At 41.3% G+C, this 22,693-nt stretch overlaps 1 protein-coding gene across 1 annotated transcript in view; it reads left to right on the plus strand.

The window, feature by feature from the left end:
• CFTR (CF transmembrane conductance regulator) overlaps positions 1-22,693 on the plus strand; it is a 200,484-nt gene that overhangs the window by 137,069 nt on the left and 40,722 nt on the right. The window contains exons 16-23 of the mRNA XM_089672096.1: positions 241-278; positions 2,232-2,479; positions 3,901-3,980; positions 6,646-6,796; positions 8,357-8,584; positions 11,383-11,483; positions 12,909-13,151; positions 14,445-14,600. Of these exons, the coding sequence (XP_089528222.1) occupies positions 241-278; positions 2,232-2,479; positions 3,901-3,980; positions 6,646-6,796; positions 8,357-8,584; positions 11,383-11,483; positions 12,909-13,151; positions 14,445-14,600 (1,245 nt within the window). The remainder of the gene's footprint in view (positions 1-240; positions 279-2,231; positions 2,480-3,900; positions 3,981-6,645; positions 6,797-8,356; positions 8,585-11,382; positions 11,484-12,908; positions 13,152-14,444; positions 14,601-22,693) is intronic.

Raw genomic sequence — 22,693 nt, forward strand, 5'->3', positions numbered from 1 at the left:
ATTATAATTACGGTACTATTGTTCTCCTGAGATAATGCCAGCACCAAGGGTGCCAGTATCTGGCATTAAATCAGATGCTCAGCTGATCCCGTTGTGAATGTCTGTGTAGCTGTTGTTCTATGGAATGACTGCTTGGCATTAGTGTCTTCCATATACCATCTTATGTTTTTTGGCATCTTCAGCTTTAGATCTACAGATTCTACAAGAGATAATATTAATATGTGCTGTCTTGCCTTTTAGGTTGCTGCTTCACTGGTTGGTCTTATGCTTATAAAGGAGTAAGTATGTTGTGATGCAGAAGATGTTCTGAGTGGCACCTAAGTCTGAAGGTGGCTGTTTTTTATATTTTTAAAGTCAAATTGGCAGCATGAGTCCAGGCCCAAAATGATAAAATATCTTAACTGGAAGGTTTTGCTTTGTGCATGGTACTTCAAATAATCTATTATTATTATTATACAGGATTTATATAGCGCCAACAGTTTGCGCAGCGCTTTACAATATAAGGGAGACAGTACAATTACAATACATTTCAGTACAGAAGGAATAGGAGGGCCCTGCTCGTGGAGCTGACAATCTAAAGGAAGGGGGAGATTATACAAAAGGTGATAGCTGCGGGGGATGATCTGGTGGAGGTGATTCAAGTACAGTTCTTAGGTGGAGGTGGGGTAGGCTTCCCTGAAGAAGTGAGTTTTCACAGATCGCCTAAAGGCAGACAGAGTGGGGGATGACCGGACATGCAGTGGTAGGGAGTTCCAGAGGATGGTAGAGGCTCTGGAGAAGTCCTGGAGGCTAGCGTGGGAGGAGTTGATGAGGGAGCTAGAGAGGAAGATATCTTGGAAGGAGCAGAGTGGGTGATTTGGCCGATATCTATAGATGAGGTCGGTGATGTAGCTAGGGGCAGTGTTGTGGATGGCTTTGTAAGCTGTGGTTAGTATTTTGAATTTTATACGTTGGGTTAGTGGAAGCCAGTGAAGGGATTGGCAGAGAGGGGCAGCAGTCACTGATCGGTTGGTAAGGTGTATGAGTCTAGCAGCAGCATTCATAATAGACTGAAGGGGGGATAGTCTGTGTAACGGTAGACCAGTGAGGAGGGAGTTGCAGTAATCGAGGCGGGATATAACCAAGGTGTGGATGAGTTGTTTTGTGGTGTCATTGGTCAGGAAGGGGCGGATTTTGAAAATGTTCCACAGGTTGAGGCGGCAGGATTTAGCCAGTGAGTGGATGTGGGGCCCAAAGGAGAGGTCAGAGTCTAGGATTACGTCTAGCACCTTGGCATGAGGAGAAGGACCAATGGTTGTGCTATTGATCTTAATGGTAAAGTCGTGAGTGGGGGATCGGGGAGGAGGAAATATTACAAGCTCAGTTTTTGAAAGATTGAGTTTGATGTAGTGAAGTGACATCCATGCTGATATGTCGCTTGGTAGATTTGTTATACATGAGGAGATTGAGTGGGTGATCCGGGGAGTGGAGAGATAGATCTGGATGTCATCAGCATAGAGGTGGTATTGGAAGCCATGGGAGGTTATCAGTTGGTCCAGGAAGGAGGTATAGAGAGAGAAAAGGAGGGGCCCAAGAACAGAACTTTGGGGTACCCCAACAGATAGGGGAAGAGGAGCGGAGGAGGAGGAGTTGTATGTGACACTGAAAGTGCGCTGAGAAAGGTAAGAGGAGAACCAGGAGAGAGCAGCGTCACAGAGGCCGATGGAGTGGAGTTTACTGAGGAGGAGCGGGTGGTCGACTGTGTCAAAGGCAGCGGAAAGGTCACGGAGTATGAGTATGGAGTTATGGCCGTTGGTTTTAGAAGTTAGTAGGTCATTAGTGAGTTTTAGTAGGGCAGTTTCTGTGGAATGTTGTCGGCGGAAGCCAGACTGTCGGGGATCAAGAAGGTTGTTGTCGGTGAGGTAGCAGTTCATATGGTTGTGGACAAGGCGCTCGAGAAACTTGGAGGCAAACGGGAGCAGGGAGATGGGTCTTACGTTGTTCAAACAGGTGGGGTCCAGTGAGGGTTTTTTGAGAATGGGGGTAACCAGTGCATGTTTGAGTGGGGAGGGAAAGGTGCCCATGGAGAGTGAGAGGTTGAAGATCCTATCTAATTACATAACCCGTGGACAGAAGGCCTAAGATTTTTATAAGATATACTGTATACATTTTGCTATACAGTAATATTTTATTCATACTGTATGTATATGCAAGTGTCCTTACACTCGTTTGTGTTTTTTTTTTTTATATAGAAGTAATTTACAAAGTAATTCAACCACCAGTGGGAACTCCTCCAAGGCAGCAGTAATCGTGACCTCTACCAGTTCTTACTATGTGTTTTATATCTATGTCGGCGTGGCTGACTCCCTTTTAGCCTTGGGGATCTTTCGTGGTTTGCCTCTTGTGCACAGTCTCATATCTGTCTCTAAGATCCTACACCAGAAAATGCTTCATGCTGTTCTTCACGCTCCAATGTCTACATTCAACACAATGAGAGCTGGTATGTTTCTAGGCTGCCAAAGCATGGGTGAAAAACCTGCTATATAAAAAGCACTGCTTATGACTCTGTCGTTCTTTCTTTTCCTCTCTTGGCATGCAATCTGTCCTATGACCTATGGGAATTGCGCTTTATCCTTTATTTGTTATTGAGAAGCCTTGTAACCATCCAGGTATTTATTGTTTCCTATATTGTGCACTGTTCATTGTGTTGTCCAATGAATTAATGCATGCATCACCAGGATAATGAATCAGTTAATTGGGCTTACAGTGACAGACCCAAGTGAGGCAATATTATAGTGTTAGAGCAGGCTCAGACATAAGGGCAATTAAATACATTAGGCAGTTACAGTATATATTCTAAAGCAGTTATATTTTCATATTTTATACCAACTTCCTTAGATTAGTAAACCCTTATATTATTAAACTGGTTCTATTTCATAGGCTTGGTCCTACTAAATGGAAATCTCTTGGCAGTGTTGATGACAGAAAATATTTAGCTATACTAAAACATGTGTATTGCTGCCCCTGCAGGAGCAGCTGAGAATATGCCCAGGTCTCTCACAATAGTACAGAGGCCACCAGTCACGATCACAATGTCACGAACATAAACAATAATGACTCCATCTAGGGCTTTTAAGAATTTGATGCTGAAGAACTTGAACAGGGGTGGGGTTTAGGGTCACAGGATACGCCAAAATGATAATAGCAATCAATGGGAGGACAAACTGGGAGCTGCCTGCCACCCAGCATCCACAGGTAGATCCTCAATGAAGAAGACAAAAGATCCTTCTCCAGAACAGGACTTCAGGACAATGCCCTCCAGCAAAAATCCAAAGCAATCTTCTCCAGGACCTCAGCCCCTTTGCTGGGGTCCAGATTGCAACTTGTTATCTCAGTATCTATCTCCCAGGGATAGCAACCCCAGGAAAACTGGAGCCTTGTCTGGAGAGGAAAGAACACTATGGAAAGGCCTCCCAAAAATATATCACCTTCCCAGCCACTTTCTGGATGCCACCTTCCAGGGATTGGCTGGGGCATGATAAATATACTGGTCGTTTGACACTCTCTGCCCTATATTCTGGAAGTTTCTCACAGGTGGGAGAAATCAAACACCTAGCTAGACAAACACCAGACAAAAGTAATAGATCACTTCTCAACTTCCTTCAGAGGAACCAAAAACTAAATTTAACCTAGCACCCTAACCAGAGGAGGACACTACATAGGTAGTAGAAAGGGAATGTTCAGTCAAACATTTTGTTGATCATTGTTTTAACGAGTTTTCATTTCTGTAACTTATGTTTTGGGGGTTTATGTGGCTTGATTGTTTTGCACCTATTGTGAGGCTACCAAACAGTAAAATGTTTTTGCCCTTGTTGAATTACATTGTAGCTTTTATTCACAGAGCTTTGTGTTATATTGCAGGGCGAATCTTAAACAGATTTTCAAAAGATACTGCTATACTAGATGATCTTCTTCCTCTGACTATTTTTGACTTCATACAGGTGAGCCTATTCCTCAAAAATTTGGTTTTGCAGATTTTGAAAAAATAGAAAATTTGCAGTTAGAGAGGAACTTTTCACGTCTGCTTTTAAATTAGGCTATGTTTTCTGCTTTTAAATTAGGCTATGTCTTAGGCTAATGATTGCTACAGCATCTTCATTTGAAAATCAGTGGCATGAACTGCCAAACTAGGGAATCATCTTCCAGAAATATGCTTACTATTATGATGATGATTATTTGTATTACCCTAAAGTAAAGGTTTGGCTTTGTTAGGGAAAAAAACATCCCTCCCAGGTCGAATGTATACATTGGAATAGTTTTGGCAAATTTTATTGCACATTTTTACTTGCTTCTGTTCTGTAAATGAAGCGGGTCTTATGCCATTTTTGATCCTCACTGCTGAGTGAGAGAGTGCGCTTTTGTTTCAGTCAGTCTCAAGGTTGATCTAAAAACGCTGCAGCCCTAGTACTCTGTTGCTGCTGCTCAGACAAAAGATCTTGTGCCTATGTTGAAAATCCCATTGTAGGAGATACCGTACCTTCAATTTTACCTCAAGCTGTATGCTGACTTCTATGAAATGTAGAGAGCCAATCCCAGATAGTATGTCTGGGAAGTCCTGTACACACAACACTGTTGTAATGGTTGCTGCATATTGAAATGGATTATTACAAGACAATAAAGTTGCAATAAAATCAAGACAAGGGAGTTGGGAGGCCCCTGGCCATTTTAGGTGCTTTTGGCTGTGGACATGGGTCAGCATGGACACCCCGATGGGTCTGCAGCTACACAACCCCATACAAAACAAACTGTGATGCTCATTTTTTTTGTTTTCAACACATCAATTTCAGGGACCATACATTTACTTGCTGTGAAATAAATTCCACCGACTTCTACATGGCATTGTAACTAGAAAATCATTGTTATTCACTTAACTTGTCAGTGGTCATAAAGTTATGGCTGATCGGTGTGTATGTATGTGTGTGCGTATGTGTATATATATATATATATATACAGTCAATCTTATACAAAAGTAAGATTTCCAAAATTTTTACAACACTGAGTTTTATAGAATACTTGTTTAGCTGATTGCATGAAAGTAAGGTTATAATTATAATTTAGATTACAAAATCTTCAGTTTTACTCAAATTAGTTGATGCAAAAATGAATACACCCCAGAACCAAAACTACTATATCTAGTATTTTGTATGACTTCTATGATTTGTAAGAACAGCATCAAGTCTTCTAGGCATGGAATGAACAAGTTGGCAATATATTGCAACATCTATCTTTTTCCATTCTACAAGAACAACTTCTTTTAGAGCCTGGACGCTGGATGGAGAGTGATGCTCAACTTGTCTCTTCAGAATTCCCCATAGGTGTCTGATTGGATTCAGATCAGGAGACATACTTGGCCACTACATCACTTTCACCCTGTTCTTCTTCAGAAATGAAACAGTGTTCTTAGATGTGTGTTTTGGATCATTGGCATGTTGGAAAAGTGCACAACGACCAAGGGCACGGAGTGATGGTAGCATCTTCTCTTTCAATAAAGAGAAATACTTCTGTGAATTCATGATACCATCAATGAAATGCAGCTCCCCGACACAGCAGAACTCATGGAGCCCCACAGGAGGACACTGCCACCACCATGTTTCACTGTAGGCACTATGCATTTTTCTTTTTACTCTTCACATTTGCGATGCCTTACAGTTTTGAAGTCATCAGTTCCAAAAACTTTTGAATCTTGAGCTCAACACTCCAGAGTACAGAGTCCCAGTAGTCTTCCTTTTTTTCAGTATGGGCCCTGGCAAATTCTAGGCAGGCTTTTTTTGTGCATGGGCTTTAAGAGAGGCTTCCTTCATGAACGACACTCATGCATGCCATTCCTCTGCAGTGTATGCCGTATTGTGTCACGGGAAACATTCATCCCAGTTTGGCTTTCTCCTTCTTTGGCTAAGTGCAGTGAACTTGCATGGCGATTTTCTTTAACCCTTCTCATCAGAAGACGCTCCTGTTGAGGTGTTAACTTCCGTGGACGGCCTGGACATCTCTGTGAGATAGTTGCAGTTCCATCTTTGTAAAATTTGTGTATCACTTTTTCTACAGTACTCTGGCTGATCAGCAAAGCTTTGCTGATCTTATTGTTGCCTTCACCTTTTTTGTGTAAAGAAATTATTTTCTTTCCAGGGCCTTGTGACATTTCTCTTCCATGTGATGCCATTGCTGACAGCATGAAACGGGAAGGGTTTTTTTTTTGTTAAGTAATGCCTTTTTATAACCAACTGTCTGCTGGACACCTGGTATTGAATAATTAGACTCACCTGTAGTTGAATTTTTGTTAATTAGGATTTTGTTGTCTAAAATTTAGCTTTGCTGCTAAGACTTTCATTGGGGTGTATTCATTTTTGCAATATGGTCGAGAATGAATTTGTTAGGAAAGATACTTTTTTGTGTGTGCAAATGAGCAAATCTTGTTTGCAATCAATGGCCCGCATTTGTGGGAGTATTTTGTAGTACAGTGTCCCATAGAAAATGTTGATTCTCAAAGGAAAGTAAAGATTTTCTGACAAATCTGTTGGGATATATATATATATATATATATATATATATATATATGTTACATATGTACCAATTTATGCCTCATGTAACTTTTTTTTGTGTTTCTAGTTGGTCCTTATTGTGGTTGGAGCAATAACGGTGGTTTCTTTACTGGAACCTTATATCTTCTTGGCGACCATACCTGTGATCATTGCATTTGTTTTACTTAGATCCTATTTTCTTCACACCTCCCAGCAACTGAAACAGTTAGAATCTGAAGGTAAGGGCAACAGAGATACATTATCTGAAATGCAAATATTACCTTCCCACTGTCACAATATTATCTAGTCCTTTAGAACATTCATTTGTTCTTCCATAGATTTAATATACATATTGATTTAGTTTGATCACATGGAATGTGGGGAGGAGGACAGTTTAATGCTGATGTCAACACAGAAGGATTCTCTGAGCAATTGTTCAGAGAGGTTCACACCCAAAATTCTTCTGCGTTCACAGGCTTCACATATCAGGTGTAAACTGTGCCAGCTCTGACTGTTCAATTAGTTTGGAGGCCTGTAATCTATTGCTGTTTTGCATTATAAAACAACATAAGCAGTTTTTGTAAGCAGTTACTATAATGTAACACAAATTATGTACTGAACTTATAACTGTGCCCTCTATTTAATGCCCTGTGTTTATGGGTGTTAGTCTGCATTTAAAAAGAGACATTCGCTGCATCTGCAACAGAGTTTGGTTATGAATCGAGCTAAGAGATCGTTGACTTCTGTCCTAATCAAAGTTGACAGTACAAGGTTATTCAATTGTTTTTACTCTAAAAATCTAATTGATTGCCTGCAGTGTCTGGGAAGCATTCAATACATACACTGGAATCAATGTGTGTTCTGATGGCTCTGGTAAGGCAGGCCATATACACGACTCCGCTCTCAGAATACACTGATGCAGCTAGCATAGATCAAAGGAAAAATTTCCAACAATCCAGTTACCATTAGATCGACTTCTCTGGAATGGGAATGGCCATAGATGGATCGAAATTCAGCTGGTCCCTGCTGAACTGGCCAAATTTAGTTCCACCTATGGCCAGCTTTAGGGTTGAAATCAATGATGTCTCATCCTATTTAAAATGTTAAAAAAAAACAGAAGTCGGTAATCTCCAATGTCAGCAAAAAAAAATGTATTTATCAAAGCACATCTTCACTATGCTCATACACATTATGGCAAGATTTAATCATAGAGATAATGAATCACAGGGAAAGGCTGGAATATATAGACACTAATCAATTTCAAATTCCTTTACAGTATCAATGAAACCAGCAAGGTTAAACAAATATGTTTGTGTTCATCATTTAATCAAATTGCAGTTTTTTCTGGAGTGGAAAAATCCCCCAAAAGGAAGAGGAATTCCCATATTAGACAGTTGACACCCAAACAGTCTTCCTCACCATCTGCGCTGGAAACAACTCTGAAAGTTCGGTTTTTCCATCACCTTTTGTCCTGCTAACCAAGCTCATCAGAATAGAAAGGGTGACTCTACTTAGAGGGGATACAGAAAGCAATAAAATCACGATCTGTGCTTTAACCCTTAAATACCATACCCAAAAAACATGTTGTACTGATCTGCATTTTGATTTACTTTTCTGTGCAAGTGTAATGTATTTATTTGCAATCATTATCTTATTATCTGGAAGGTTGGTTGCTGCATTTTTGTACTTACATAAAATATATTTTGACAATAAAAAATGATTATAACACCCATATAGCTGATAGAGTTTATTTTGTAAGTGCCATTATATATACAGATATATTTCTTATCTTTTTACAGCTCGTAGTCCAATTTTTACTCACCTGATAACAAGTTTAAAGGGTTTGTGGACACTTAGAGCCTTTGGCAGGCAGCCTTATTTTGAAACCCTGTTTCACAAAGCACTGAATTTACACACTGCAAACTGGTTCCTCTACTTGTCTACACTGCGGTGGTTCCAGATGACGATTGAGATGATCTTTGTCATCTTCTTCTGTGCTGTTGCATTTATCTCCATTGCAACTTCAGGTACACATCATTTGTCATTTGGTCCTGTATACTGTTTTACAATATGATGTTGTACTTAAAGTGCAACTGAAATCTTCCATAAACCATCTATTACCATTCACAAATAAATATGTATATTATATACCTGTACAAAGGCTTACTACCTTTGACATGTTCCACTAAATTTAAAGAATGTCAGAGACTAATATTTATAGATGGTGGGTATGCTGAGTAAGGTATAGTCTTACTGAACTCCATGTACAGGTGTAGAACTCCACAGGTACCACGTGGACCTCTTTCTTCTCATAATTGAGAATTTAAGATTTCTTATAGACTATTTGGGTAAGCATGATGAATTGCTGGACCACTGGACCTCAGTGAAGGAGACAGGTGAAATTACCACCCGTGCCTCACCACTCCCCAGTACATACATAATTCTCTGGTATCTGCTGTGTGCAGTTTAGCACAAAATGCTGTTTTGCGTAATCTCTTCAGGATGAGGTACAGTAGAGGAGAGAATACTGGCATATAAAGTATTGTAAATGTGTGCTGGTTGCAAGCAGTAGCTAGTCACTTTCTAAATACAACTTACTATTTCTGTCGTTTGAACATGAAATGAAGAATCAAATTGGTTTCTGTGGTCCACAAGAATGCTTCCTTCTAGAACACCTCTTATGTAGGAGAGATGACAGGATATCTATGCCCACTCTTTTTTTTTTATCTAAAAAAAATCTTATATTTTGATTAGCTCCAGAAAATGTATGGGTCTTCTAAGTAACATGTTCATTGAAAGTATAACATATGTAGTACTACCCCCTGTAGTATTAGGTTCTCTGTTCTTTTGCCTCGACTCTGAGAACAACCTCGGCCCCTCTGACACACCAGATAGATATTGCAGTACTGTTGAGAGCACAAATATAAGTGCCCTGAACACAGCTTTGGTTCAGTTTCAGGAGGTAAACAGCAGACTGGGTAAGAATAAAGAAATGCATTATATTATAACATATCAAGGTAAATGGCATTATATACATATAGGAACAAGCAGAGTGTGAGTCAAACACAATTCTTTAGACAAAGAAATTACTAGATTGTAGCAGCTTAGGATAAAGATCTATACGTTTATATTAATATATACCTGAGAATCTGTAGGTCTACATTAAATAATGGCACAGATAACAACAGTGATAATAATCAGTGCTGTGATAACTTTCCTGCAACCAATATATTATACAGCTAGAGTGCATTCTATATTTATGACCATGCTAGGAACCAGACCTTATGATAGAGGTTTCCCTGTCTATAGACAGCTCATGAAGTCCTAGTAGAGCATCTATCTGAGAAGACAGTCCTTTGCCCTAACTGTTCAGCCGGCTAGCGTTGGAGCCCAGTCTTTACAGTAGTGCACATAAGTACAGTCCCCCTTAAAGTCTTCATGCAGTGGTAAAGGCTGCTAGTTAAATGCCCTGTCCCTGTATGCTCAGTCTCTGCTAGCAGCAACAGATTAATGGCCACTTTAGTCCCACTGTTCAGGTATTGGTCTACTTCTGTATCCACACAGCATAGCTCCAGTCCCATCAATGATTCCTGCTGTTGTGTCACAGCTGAACAGGAGGCAGTGACCTGGGAGAGCTTCGGCTCTCATGCATATCGCTGGATTGGGCTCAGGTGTGTATAAGGGAGGTGCTGACGGGGAAGCTGCACACTAAAGGTTTTTACCTTCATGCATAGCATGAATGAAGGTATAAAACCTTCAGGATTTAGAACCACTCTAATATGTTCAGAGAAGCTTCTAAACAGAAAATTCTTTTTGGTATAAAAGTCTTTAAAGTGGAAGTAAAGTCGGTTTTTTATGTTTTACCTACAGGTAAGTCTTTTATAAGGTTTACCTGTAGGTATTGTAAATATCTCCTAAACGTGCACCGTTTAGGAGACATTTACTTTTGCAGCATCGGTGATTTAACCGGCACATGCGCACTTCGCTCTCAATGATCAGTGTGCCGTCCATTGAGCAAGCCATGTCTCAGCCCAATCTCCCGCCATTGTGGTCTGGCCAATCTAATGGCCGCAGCCGACAAACCCGGAATGAAGACCGAGTGAAGATGGAAGCCTCAGGGAGCCGTGACAGTGCTTCGCTGGAGGGCTTCTTTTTCAGGTAAGTCTTTCATAATGTGCTAGTATGCGATGTATTATGTTCTGAACTTGAAGAAGATTTTTTTAGATTTATTTTTTGTTTACTACCGCTTTAAGTGATTTTAATTATTAATTTTATCCAGGTAAAGCTGTTAAAGAATGCATTGCTAATATGTACTGAAAACTGAAAAAAGACCTTACTGACTCAAGAACAATAAAATCACATAGAAACCAAGGAGGTTAATGCTACTGTAAATATCTACACTATATCTACAGTATTTCTCAAAAACGTTTATGCCACTTAGGACAAAAGTACAACACACAAAAACTGTTATATAGTATAGAGGAGCATTTCTGTCTGATGCTTATCTATTTTTGGTGACTCTTTTTTTCTGATCATGAGTTTGTAAAATATGATTTTGTATACACCAATGTCTGCAAGAGACCTTAAAGGAAACCTTTATTGACAGAAATACATATACTGTAATTGCTGACTTAAAAACCATTAGAGTGAAAATGTGTCTAACGTTGACATCAGTAATACTGGTGTGGAACAAATCTACAGCCAATCATGTCAGAGAGAAGTTAAATCTGATTGCTATTGACAATAAAGACAACCTTTCCTTGGGATTCTTCATATTTACATGAAGAATCTCAACTTCCATTTTTTTTTTGCTTTAAAATTGCAGGTGCTGGTCGAGAAAAAGTTGGAATTGTACTGACTCTGGCGATGAATATTATGAGTACTCTGCAGTGGGCTGTAAACTCGAGTATTGATGTGGACAGTTTGGTAAGTCAGATGTTCTCAAAAATTCTTTGACCTGAAACATTGTCTTGCATATCCTCTCTCATCCAAAAAGGGTTCTGAATCCTATGAATTTAGCTTATTTTAGCCTGTCCTGTTCTGTATATGATATATATATATATATATATATATATATATATATGATATATATATATATATATATATATATATATACTATATTGCCAAAATATTGGGACACCCCTCCAAATCATTTGATTTAGGTGTTCCAATCACCTCCATGGGCACAGGTATATAAAATCAAGCGCCTAGGCATTCAGACTGCTTCTATACACATTTGTGAAAGGATGGGTTGCTCTCAGGAGCTCAGTGAATTCAAGCGTGGTACTGTGATAAGTGACCACCTGTGCAATAAGTAACTCAGCCACGAAGTGGTAGGCCACATAAAATGACAGAGAGGGGTCAGCGCATGTTGAAGTGCACAGTGTGCAGAAGTCACCAACTGTCTGCAGAGTCAATAGCTAAAGACCTCCAAACTTTGTGTGGCCTTCCGATTAGCACAACAACAGTGCATAGAGAGCTTCATGGAATGGGTTTCCATGGCCAAGCAGCTGCATCCAAGCCTTACATCACCAAGTGCAATGCAAAGCGTTGGATGCAGTGGTGTAAAGCATGCCGCCACAGGATTCTGGAGCAGTTGAGATGTGTTCTCTGGAGTGGCAAATCATGCTTTTCTGTCTGGCAATCCGATGGACGTGTCTGGATTTGGTGGTTGCCAGGAGAATGGTACTTGCCTGACTGCACTGTGCCAAATGTAAAGTTTGGTGGAGGGGGGATTATGGTGTTGTGTTGTCTGTCAGGGGTTGGGCTTGGTCCCATAGTTTCTGTGAAGGGAACTCTTAAGGTGTCAGCATACCAAGACATTTTGGACAATTTCATGCTCCCAGCTTTGTGGGAACAGCATGCGGATGGCCCCTTCCTGTTCCAACATGAGTGTGCACCAGTGCATAAAGCAAGGTTCATAAAGACATGGATGAGCAAGTTTGGGATGGAGGAACTAGACTGGCCTGCACACTGGTTCTGGCCTCAACCTGATAGGACACCTTTGGGATGGCCTTCTCGTCCAACATCACTGCCTGACCTCACAAATGCACTTCTGGAAGAATGGTCAAACATTCTCATAGACACACACCTAAACCTTGTGCACAGGCTTCCCAGAAGAGTTGAAGCTGTTATAGCTGCAAAGGTTGGGCCAACTCAATATTGAACCCTATGGACTAAGATAATGGATGGGATACCATTAAAGTTCATGTGCGTGTAAAGGCAGGTGTCCCAATACTTGTGGCAATATAGTGTATATAGTCATTCATACAATGCCTAGGCTTAATTCTCAGGGAATACACATGCAATGCAGTTTATTTGCTACAATTAATCTGATATCCTTTGTTGTAGATGCGCTCTGTCAGCAGAATCTTTAAATTTATTGATATTCCAAATGAAGATGCGGGCAAGAATGGTACAGATAAGGATGATAAACTCTCAGAGGTCCTTATTATAGAGAATGAATATGCAAACAAAGACACAAACTGGCCATCTGGTGGTCAGATGTCTGTTAAAGACCTCTCTGCAAAGTTCGTGGATGGAGGCCATGCTGTTCTAGAGAATGTATCATTCTCAGTCAGTCCTGGACAAAGGGTAAGATCCATGCTTCTAAAGCTTCATTGTTCAGAACGTCAGTCAAATGTGGTTTGCTATGCTGACATTAAATCTGCCTTACTTTTGATTTTGTTGGTTTATACCTTCTGCTTTTGTTTCACTGTTATTGAAGATTAAACCTGAACTCTATGCAAACAGGTGCCTACACATGTGGTTTTACATGGCAAATGATTTGTACTTCTGTTCACCCACTTCTTAGACAGCACTGTCTAGCATGGCAGGAGATTTTTTACTTTCGCTACTGCAGTTTACGAATGCTTAAAGGTATTGTCCTTTTCCCAGCCTGTGACTGGGAAGTGAAAAAAAGAACTCTGGCCTTTGGTAGCACATGACATATTCAGCATGTCTTTTTGCCTACTTGTGCTACTTTTCCCTCTCTCAGTATTTTGTTCTGGTGTACAGGGATTGCAGTAGGCTGATACCAAGTCAACTTCAGCTACTTACTCTTCCTACATTGTACATTAAAGAATAATTGTCTTCGACCAGAGCCCTATTATGCACCTTAGCCTATTAGGCAGTTTCTGATACCCTTGTCTTATCAGTAGCCTGGCTCTTTGCATAACACCCTTGATGCCCTACACCAGGATTAGGCCTGTTGGGATGTACAGTTAGGTTCGTATATATATTTGGACACAGGCACAATTTCATACTTTTGGCTCTGTATGCCACCAAAATAAATTATAACGAAGCATAAATTTGAAGTGCAGACTTTCAGCTTTAATTCAAGGGGTTGAACATAAATATCAAGTACAAATTGTAGGAACTGCAACCATTTTTATACACAGTCTCTCCATTTTCAGGGGCTCAAATGTAATTGGACAAATGAATATAATCATAAATAAAATGTTCATTTTTAATATTTTGTTGAGAATCCTTTGTTGTATTTGTTGACATTTCTTGGTTCAGCCATAGTGTATTTCCACAATGGTAGACTTTCCTTGTAAAGTAAATGTATTCAAACTGTTTTATTATTTTAAACAGTCTCACCCAATAACACCCAGAGCAAGGAGAAAAAGTGAAATGCAGACTGCAGTACCTATAGAAAACAATTAAAACCCCTATTGTATTAGTCTAACATCAGTAAAGTAAATTGTGATTGGTTCTGCACTCTAACACCTATAGTTTTGTTCCTTGCCCTGCATACTGCATAAGAGCAAATATATTAAAAGCTACGTTTGTGCATTTTGTCTGATCATATTTATCTTTCTTTGAAGTAAAATGCCACTTAAAATACATACTTTACATTCATATTTTAAATATCTGACATTCTAGGTTGGTTTGCTAGGAAGAACTGGATCAGGAAAGAGCACATTGTTGTCTGCGTTTTTGAGACTGCTATCAACTGAAGGAGATATTCAGATTGATGGGGTATCTTGGAATAAAATACCATTGCAGAAGTGGAGGAAAGCATTTGGAGTTGTTCCACAGGTAGATTACTTTAACATTTCTTAATTGCTAGTGTGTTATACCCTAGGCTGTTTTGTTCTTATTCAGTAATACTTTTTTCCTATACTCAGATGTCAATAACTGTTATAGTTATTTTACTGCAGACCCCAATACATCAGTTGCATTTAGTCTAGTGGCCTGTATACATTGCAGCACTCAAGTGCTGAAAAATCAGGTAGGTAACTGGGCCACAGTTTGCATAACATTAGCCTAAAAGAGGCCTACTGATGTATGCTTTCCAGCTAATTCTTTCCTCAATAGGAACTCAAAAGCTATTTCAGATTGGGTGAGCGAGGTCAAATACAGATCTGAAAAGGTTCAAATGCATTTGTTAATGAACTCAGAATAGGCTCATCACATGACCAAGCTTGACAGCAAGAAGTAAAGTGAGAACGTACAAACTGCATAGTAGTTTTAGATAACTGACTGTCACTGAATCAACATACTTGTAGATCATTGACTGCCACTGGATCAACATTTTTGTTTTAGATATATGAAATCACTGGATCAGCATACTTGTTTTAGATCATTGACTGTCACTGGATCAACATACTTGTAGATTAGTGAAATCACTGGATCAACATATTGGCAGCCAGGGAACTAGTTTTCGGAAGTAGATCAGTAGATCTTGTTCAATGGCAGTTCTGTATATCTTTTACTATTACCTTTTAAACAGAGCTGGCTTTTGTTGGATAATTGTAATATACATATCACATCGAAAACATTTAGAGTGTATCTATAGCCATTTTTTTTTTAAATTTGGATAGAGAAGAATTAAAACTCTTGTGAGCTTTTACTGTCATTGGGGGCTCTGCTGGAGAGATTCCTTCACTTCCTGTCTGCTAAAAAAAGGTGTCCCCAGCACAGGAAGTAAGGGTACATCTCTGCAACAGCAACATAGACAGAAGTGTTCTTTTTAAGTTAAGTGGGGGAAGGCTAGAACCTCTATCCCATTTTTAATGTTGCCTGTCCCCAGGTGCAGATTTTCTTTCACTTCCTGTCTGGTTAAAGGTTGTCCCCAGGACATAAAGTGAGGCAAAATCACCCTAAGGGCCTGTTCACACATAACTGTGCAATAAAATGCATAAAACCTGAGAAAGATACTATGGTTCTGTGTCATTGAATGTCTGTTAGCATTGCTTTTTGTCCATATGGGAATAAGTTGACCTGCTGGTCACTATCCATACTATAGTTTTTTTGTGTTTAATATCTTTATCTTCATCTATGCTTCACATTGGCCCACTATGCTGTGGCTACATATGATGGGGAACTTAGAGTACAAATCGTACCTCTTTGGTATTATTTTCTTTATATGTTTCTCTTTTATGAAACTTCTTTATATGTTTCTACATAGGGTTGCCACCTCATCCCTTTAAAACCGAACACATATTAATGACATAGGTTCTGAGGCTAATTTAATGCAGATAAGGCATTAAGTGAGTTGAATTAGACCTTAATCATCCACAAAACCTGTGTCATTATCTTTGTATGATCTGTACAGCAATAAAAAGTTCAATAAATACTATATTAAAAAAATGCATAAAATGTTTGAAAAATGGATGTGCATTGCCTTCCATTGATGTGCATTCTTATGCATGTTGATGTACATTTTAGCAAGCACTGGCTCCCCTTTTTATGCTAGTTAAATTACTGTACATTTTACTCAGTATTTCCTCTGAAATCAGATCCTTCTCCCTGTTTATGAGTTGAAAGAACAATGGCAGCTAAAGGCATCCAGTGGGTCCCCATGCAAAATTCAGCACTGGACCTGGAAGCTAGTAGAGATCACTGGCGTAGCAGTGTATACAGTATATTCATAAAGTGTTCTTTTCAGATCCCCTTCACATTTTTCAATTGACACATTTATTTTTTTCCTCATTAATCTAGATGCAGTACCCCATAATGACAAAACAGAAATGGGATTTTAGAAATGTCTGTAAATTTATTAAAAGTAAAACTGAAATATCACATTGGCATAAGTATTCAGACCCTTTGCATCAACACTTGAAATTTAGCTCAAGTGTCTCCCATTTCTCTTGATCATTGCTGAGATGTTTCCACACCTTGATTGGAGTCCACCTGTGGTAATTAAATTGATTGAACGTAATTTAGAAAAGCATATACCTCTCTATAAAAGGCCTCACAGCTGACAATGAATACTGTATCAGAGCAAATGCAGTGAGGTTAAAGGAATTGCCTGCAGAGCCCAGATATATGATTATTGCAAGGCACAGACTTCGAGAAGGCTACAAAAATGTTTGATTGCTTTATGAATGGACTGTACAGTGATTTCCAACTTTCAGGGGTATTGGCTAGGTATGGTATATGCATAATTACATTGCATCTAACAGATCACTTTCACATTTATAAAAACATTTATTTTACTAAAAAAAAAAAACTCAGGCAAAAAAATCCCTTTTAAAATCACTCACTCACTATCTGTTTCTGTGCATAATTTGTGTATATATATATATATATATATATATATATATATATATATGTGTGTGTACACAAGGCAGTTGATCATTATATAAACTGGCTCTGCTTCCTGGTTTGGAGTATTACTCAATGGTAGTACTTTGCTGCACCTTCTCACAATACAAGTTTATCAGTAAAAATAGTTCAGTGGCTGATATCTTATCTCAACAGTTGCTAATGTCCAAAAAGGGTATAGTAATTTGGCTGACCTACTGAGAGCTTCCTCCAGTGGCTACTCTTTTGTGCTCTATATTTATTACAATAATAACAAATTAGGAAGAGCAAGTTTGTAGAAGTCATATTAGAACTGGTTAAAGCAAGCACTGCAATAATGCTCAAATAAGTACTCATTAAAAATTATCAAAAAATAGAGCAGCCAGAATCTGGAGCAACTGTGCATCTCAACCAGTCAACTTCTACCTCTTGCCGTCCGCCTGCTGTTTATAAACGGCAGGGTGGTGGCACTCCAGGGGCGGGTTGCCGTTCATAAACGGCACCCGCCTTTTCTAGCTGTGCGCGCTCACCGCGATCCGGTGCCCGCTGTGTCCTCCAGACACAGTGAAACACCAATCGTCGGATGGGACCTCTGTACGAGGTCCCGATCATGTGATAACTGATAGGCCAATCAGTGATCACATGCAAAGTAGTAAGCAAGATGTCACAAGTGACATCATTGCTTACTACGTGTGAAATCTGTGAATGATCACAGAGGTCACATGGTACAAGGCTATTCACAACAACCTTGTACCATGTGACAAGGTGTGACCAATCACAGCTCACTCAGTATTTCTCAATGGCTGCAAGAATGCAGACAGAGAGAAAGAGAAATGATTGCTTTTACATCCTATATGGGTGTAAAAGCAATCACTGTAAAAAAAAAAAAAAAAAAAAAATCTTCATCACCGCCACAAGTGGTACAGTGTCACCATGATCACCAACTTATTCCCATGGTGACACTGTACTTCTAGGGTGACAGTATGTAAAAAAAAAAAACCCATAAATAATAATATAAAAAAATAAAATAAAAATGTAAAAAAAATGTTTAAAAATTATAATTTTTGGTTATAAACTAATTTGGCTTATTTTTTTTTACTAAAAATATAATGGAATACATTTTGGTCAAGATTTATGATGAAAGATTATTTATTTGCAAAATTTTATAAGAAAAACACTTTTTTAAAAAACTTTTTGGACATTTTTATTTACATAGCAAAAAAAATAAAAATCCCAACGGTGAATAAATACCACCAAAATAAAGCTTTATCTGTCTCAAAAAAATGGTAAACAATTCATATGGGTACAGTGTTGCATGACCGCGCAATTGTCATTCAAAGTGTGATAGCATTGAAAGCTGAAAATTGCCCTGGACAGGAAGGGGGTAAAAGTGTCCGGACAGGAAGTGGTTAATTTTTAAAGCTTAACTGTCCAAACTGTCTGCTCTAGGTTTGATACATTTCTCCCACTGTAATTTCCTTTAAAGACAGTCATTTACACCTAAGTAAATGAAGCCTAAAGGGAAATATTTGTTAGTAAATTGCAAAGGGTGGTATTGTGCATTAAAAAATGATGCTAGATGCATGCTCAAGCCTAGCACGTTAGTGTTACATTATATATGCAAGCCTCAAAATTTCCACTTGCCTGCTCGCATTTGGCGAGTGGATATAACATGGGAGCGAGGGCCAGATCGATCAGACAGCTGATGGATTTGGAGCAGAGTGCTGGTACCAGGGGTGGACTAAGCTTTCAGGTACTCACACGCTACCTGAGAGCCCAGGCTCCTTAGGAGGTCCTATGAAAGGCTCCTGAAAGGATGGGGAGGGCCGCAGGATGGATTGTGCAAGCATACTCCGAGTCCGGTCTGGTGAGAGGAGAGAGACTGACAGAGCCCAAGGAGGAGGACACTTCACAGACTGGTGAGAACTCAGCATATAACAGTGGGAGGAAGGGGAAGAACGGTCTGTGACCAGAGTGCTGAGAAACGGAGTGTGACAGGCTGAGAGAGCCAGAGGGGAGACGTGTGTGTCTGTGTATGTGTGTATGTATGTATTTGTGTTTGTGTATGTATGGGTGTGTGTGTATGTACAGTGAAGGAAATAAGTATTTGATCCCCTGCTGATTTTAAATGTTTGCCCACTCACAAAGAAATGATCAGTCTAAAAATCAAATGGTAGGTGTATTGTTGTAACACTGAGAGACAGAATAAGAGACAGAATAACAACAAAAAATTCAGCAGGGTCATACAAGCCGGGTCGGTAACTATGGGGACGGTGCGGTACAGAGCAGCGGGCAGAGAATAGTCGGGTCACACGCCAGGTCAGCAACAGCAGGTCAGATCCAATAGGGGGCATTCAGGAGAGAGGTCAGGCAAGCAAGGGTCAAAACAGGAGAAAACAGCAAGGTCAGGGCACAATCCGGGTCAGCAACTTACTTCAGACAGGTTCACAGGTTCACAGGATACAAAAGACCAAAAGGCACTGAATGACAGCTCAGGGCCGTTTAAATATCCCGCCCTGCGCTGTCATTGGTGCCAGGCGCGCGCCCGCGGTCACTACTGCGCATGCGCGAACCTGATTGCCGCGGTCGGCCAAGTCCCGGCGCTCGCGTACAGGGAGGTGTACTGCGCCTGCGCCGGGACCAGCGGCGCGACGATCCCCGACATTGCCCCCCCCCTACGGGCAACCTCCGGATGCCCACCCGATCTCTCCACCACGGGTGATCACGAAGAAACTCCCGGACTAGTCTAGGTGCGTGGACATTATGAGCCGGTTCCCAGGAATTGTCCTCAGGACCATAGCCCTTCCACTTAATTAGGAATTAGGTCTGGCCCCCCCTTCTTCGGCACTTAAGGATCGTTTCCACCTCAAATTCCTCTTGTCCTTCGACCATTATGGCCTCAGGGGGTCTGGATTCTCGTTCTGGGAAGGCATCTGGGATCACTGGCTTCAGCAGAGATACATGGAAAACTGGATGAATTCTGAACGTGGCCGGAAGGATCAGCTCATATGCCACTTCGTTGACCATCCGCTTTACCTGAAAAGGCCCCACAAATTTAGGTCCCAATTTTTTCGAGGGACAAAGCATCTTTAAGTTGGTTGTGGCCAACCACACCTTCTGCCCAGGCCGCAACGCCAAATCCCCTCTTCGTTTCTTGTTAAACTCCTTCTTATTGTCCTCTTGGGCCCGAGCGATGGCTTCCTGGAGTAATTTGTTATTGACGGAGAAGAAGGTCAACGCATCCTGCGTGGCTGGAACTGGGCATTCAGAGACCAAGTCAGGGAGAAAGACAGGGTGAAACCCATAATTCGAAAAGAATGGGGACTGCCCCGTTGCCGAATGGCTTGCGTTGTTATAAGCGAACTCCGCCAGGGGTAAAAGAGACAGCCAATCATCCTGCAGGAAAGACGTGTAGCAACGCAAGTATTGCTCCAGGGTCTGGTTCGTCCTCTCGGTCTGACCGTTGGTCTGAGGGTGGAACGCGGAGGAGAGGGACAACTTGATGTCCAGGGCCTTGCACAGAGCCCTCCAAAACTTAGATGTAAACTGGACCCCTCGATCAGAGACGATGTCCTCGGGTACTCCATGAAGTCTAACGATCTCCCGGATAAATATTCGCGCCGTCTCGGTTGCTGACGGAGTCTTCCTTAGTGGCACAAAGTGAGCCATCTTGGATAGGCGATCAATAACCACCAGAATTGCTGTGTGGTCTTGTGACGGTGGGAGCTCGACTATGAAGTCCATCGCGATCTTCTGCCAAGGCCGTTCGGGAATCGGCAAAGGTTGCAACAGCCCCCAGGCTTTGCTCCTTGACGGTTTGCTCTTCTGGCAGATGGTACAGGATCTCACGTAGCGCTTGCAATCCTTAGCCATGTTTGGCCACCAAAACGAGCGCCGGAGAAGCTCCAGAGTCTTGACTGGGCCAAAGTGACCCGCCAGCGGGTGATCGTGGCAATGCCCCAAAACCAGGGTCCGGACTTCCTCAGGTACCACGATAGAATCCTCCTTCCACAGGAGTCCCCCTTTGTTCTGGAGGGATACCCCAACTGGGGTTGGTGTGGCCGTAGATGCTTCTATTAACTTGGAGCGAAGGTCCGTCTGGAGCGCCAAGAAGTTCCCTGAGGACAAGATAGTGTCGGGTACCAGTTCTTCTTCGGAGTCCTCAAACATACGAGATAGCGCGTCAGGCTTCGTATTTTTAGATCCGGGCCTGTAAGTAATATGAAAATTGAATCTGGAAAAGAACAGGGCCCATCTTGCCTGCCGTGGGCGTAGACGCTTGGCAGTCCTCAGATATTCCAGATTCTTGTGGTCTGTGAAAATCAATATAGGGTGTGAGGCACCTTCCAGCAGGTATCTCCATTCTTCTAGCGCTGCTTTGATAGCCAGCAGCTCTCGATCCCCGATATCGTAATTCTTCTCTGCTGGGGTGAGTTTCCTCGAGAAGAATGCTACGGGATGGAGTAACTCTTTGGTGCCTTTCCGCAGAGACAGGATGGATCCTACCGCATTCTCCGATGCATCTACCTCCAAGATGTAGTGCAGGGCCGCGTCCGGGTGGCCCAGGATGGGTGCCGAGGTAAACAGCTTTTTCAGAGCTTCGAAAGCTTTTTGAGCCTCTGGTGTCCATTTGAACCGGGTTCCAAGTTTGGTTAGTTGGGTAATGGGGGAGACCAGACCCGAGAAGTTTTTGATGAACTTCCGATAAAAGTTCGCGAACCCTATAAACCGTTGGACACCATTTTTGTCCGTGGGTTCAGGCCAATCTAAAATTGCAGAGACCTTCTGGGGGTCCATCGCGACCCCCGCAGTGGAGATAATCAGGCCTAGAAACGTGATGCTAGATTGCTCAAAGCAACATTTCTCCGCCTTAGCATATAACCCATGCTGCCGCAATCGCCCCAAAACTTTTGCCACATGTATCCTATGATCCTCTAGAGAGGGTGAAAAAATTAGTATGTCGTCCAAGTAGACGATAACGAAGACATCCAAAAAATCCCTGAAGATGTCGTTCACAAAGTGTTGGAAGGTGGCTGGTGCATTGCACAGCCCAAATGGCATGACCAAGTATTCAAAGTGGCCAAACCGGGTACGGAAAGCAGTTTTCCACTCGTCCCCCTCTCTTATGCGTACCAGGTTATAGGCCCCCCTTAAATCAAGCTTTGTGAAAATAGCCGCAGCCTTTAGGCTCTGAAACAGTTCTGGTACCAATGGCAATGGGTAACGATTTTTTATCGTGACCCTGTTCAGCTCCCGGTAGTCAATACAAGGTCTCAGGGTTTTGTCTTTTTTCTCCACGAAGAAGATTCCCGCTCCTGCTGGAGAAGTGGAGGGGCGGATGAATCCCTTCTGGAGGCTGTCCTCGATATATTCCTTCAGGGCCCCCAATTCAAGCTCAGATAGGGGGAAAATACGCCCAAAAGGGATTTCAGAGCCTGGTAACAGGTCGATTGGACAGTCATACGGGCGGTGGGGGGGCAGAGTGTCGGCTCCCCGCTTACTGAACACATCCAGGAACCCATGATAGGCTGCGGGAATAACCTGTTTCAAGTCGGAGTCTCCTTCGGAGCAAAGGAGAACTCGGGGCCCCGCGGGGCCCGAAG

The sequence above is a fragment of the Staurois parvus genome, unplaced genomic scaffold, assembly GCF_062004578.1.
Source record: "Staurois parvus isolate SC_StPar_1 unplaced genomic scaffold, SC_StPar_1.0 ptg000120l, whole genome shotgun sequence".
Lineage (NCBI taxonomy): Eukaryota > Metazoa > Chordata > Amphibia > Anura > Ranidae > Staurois > Staurois parvus.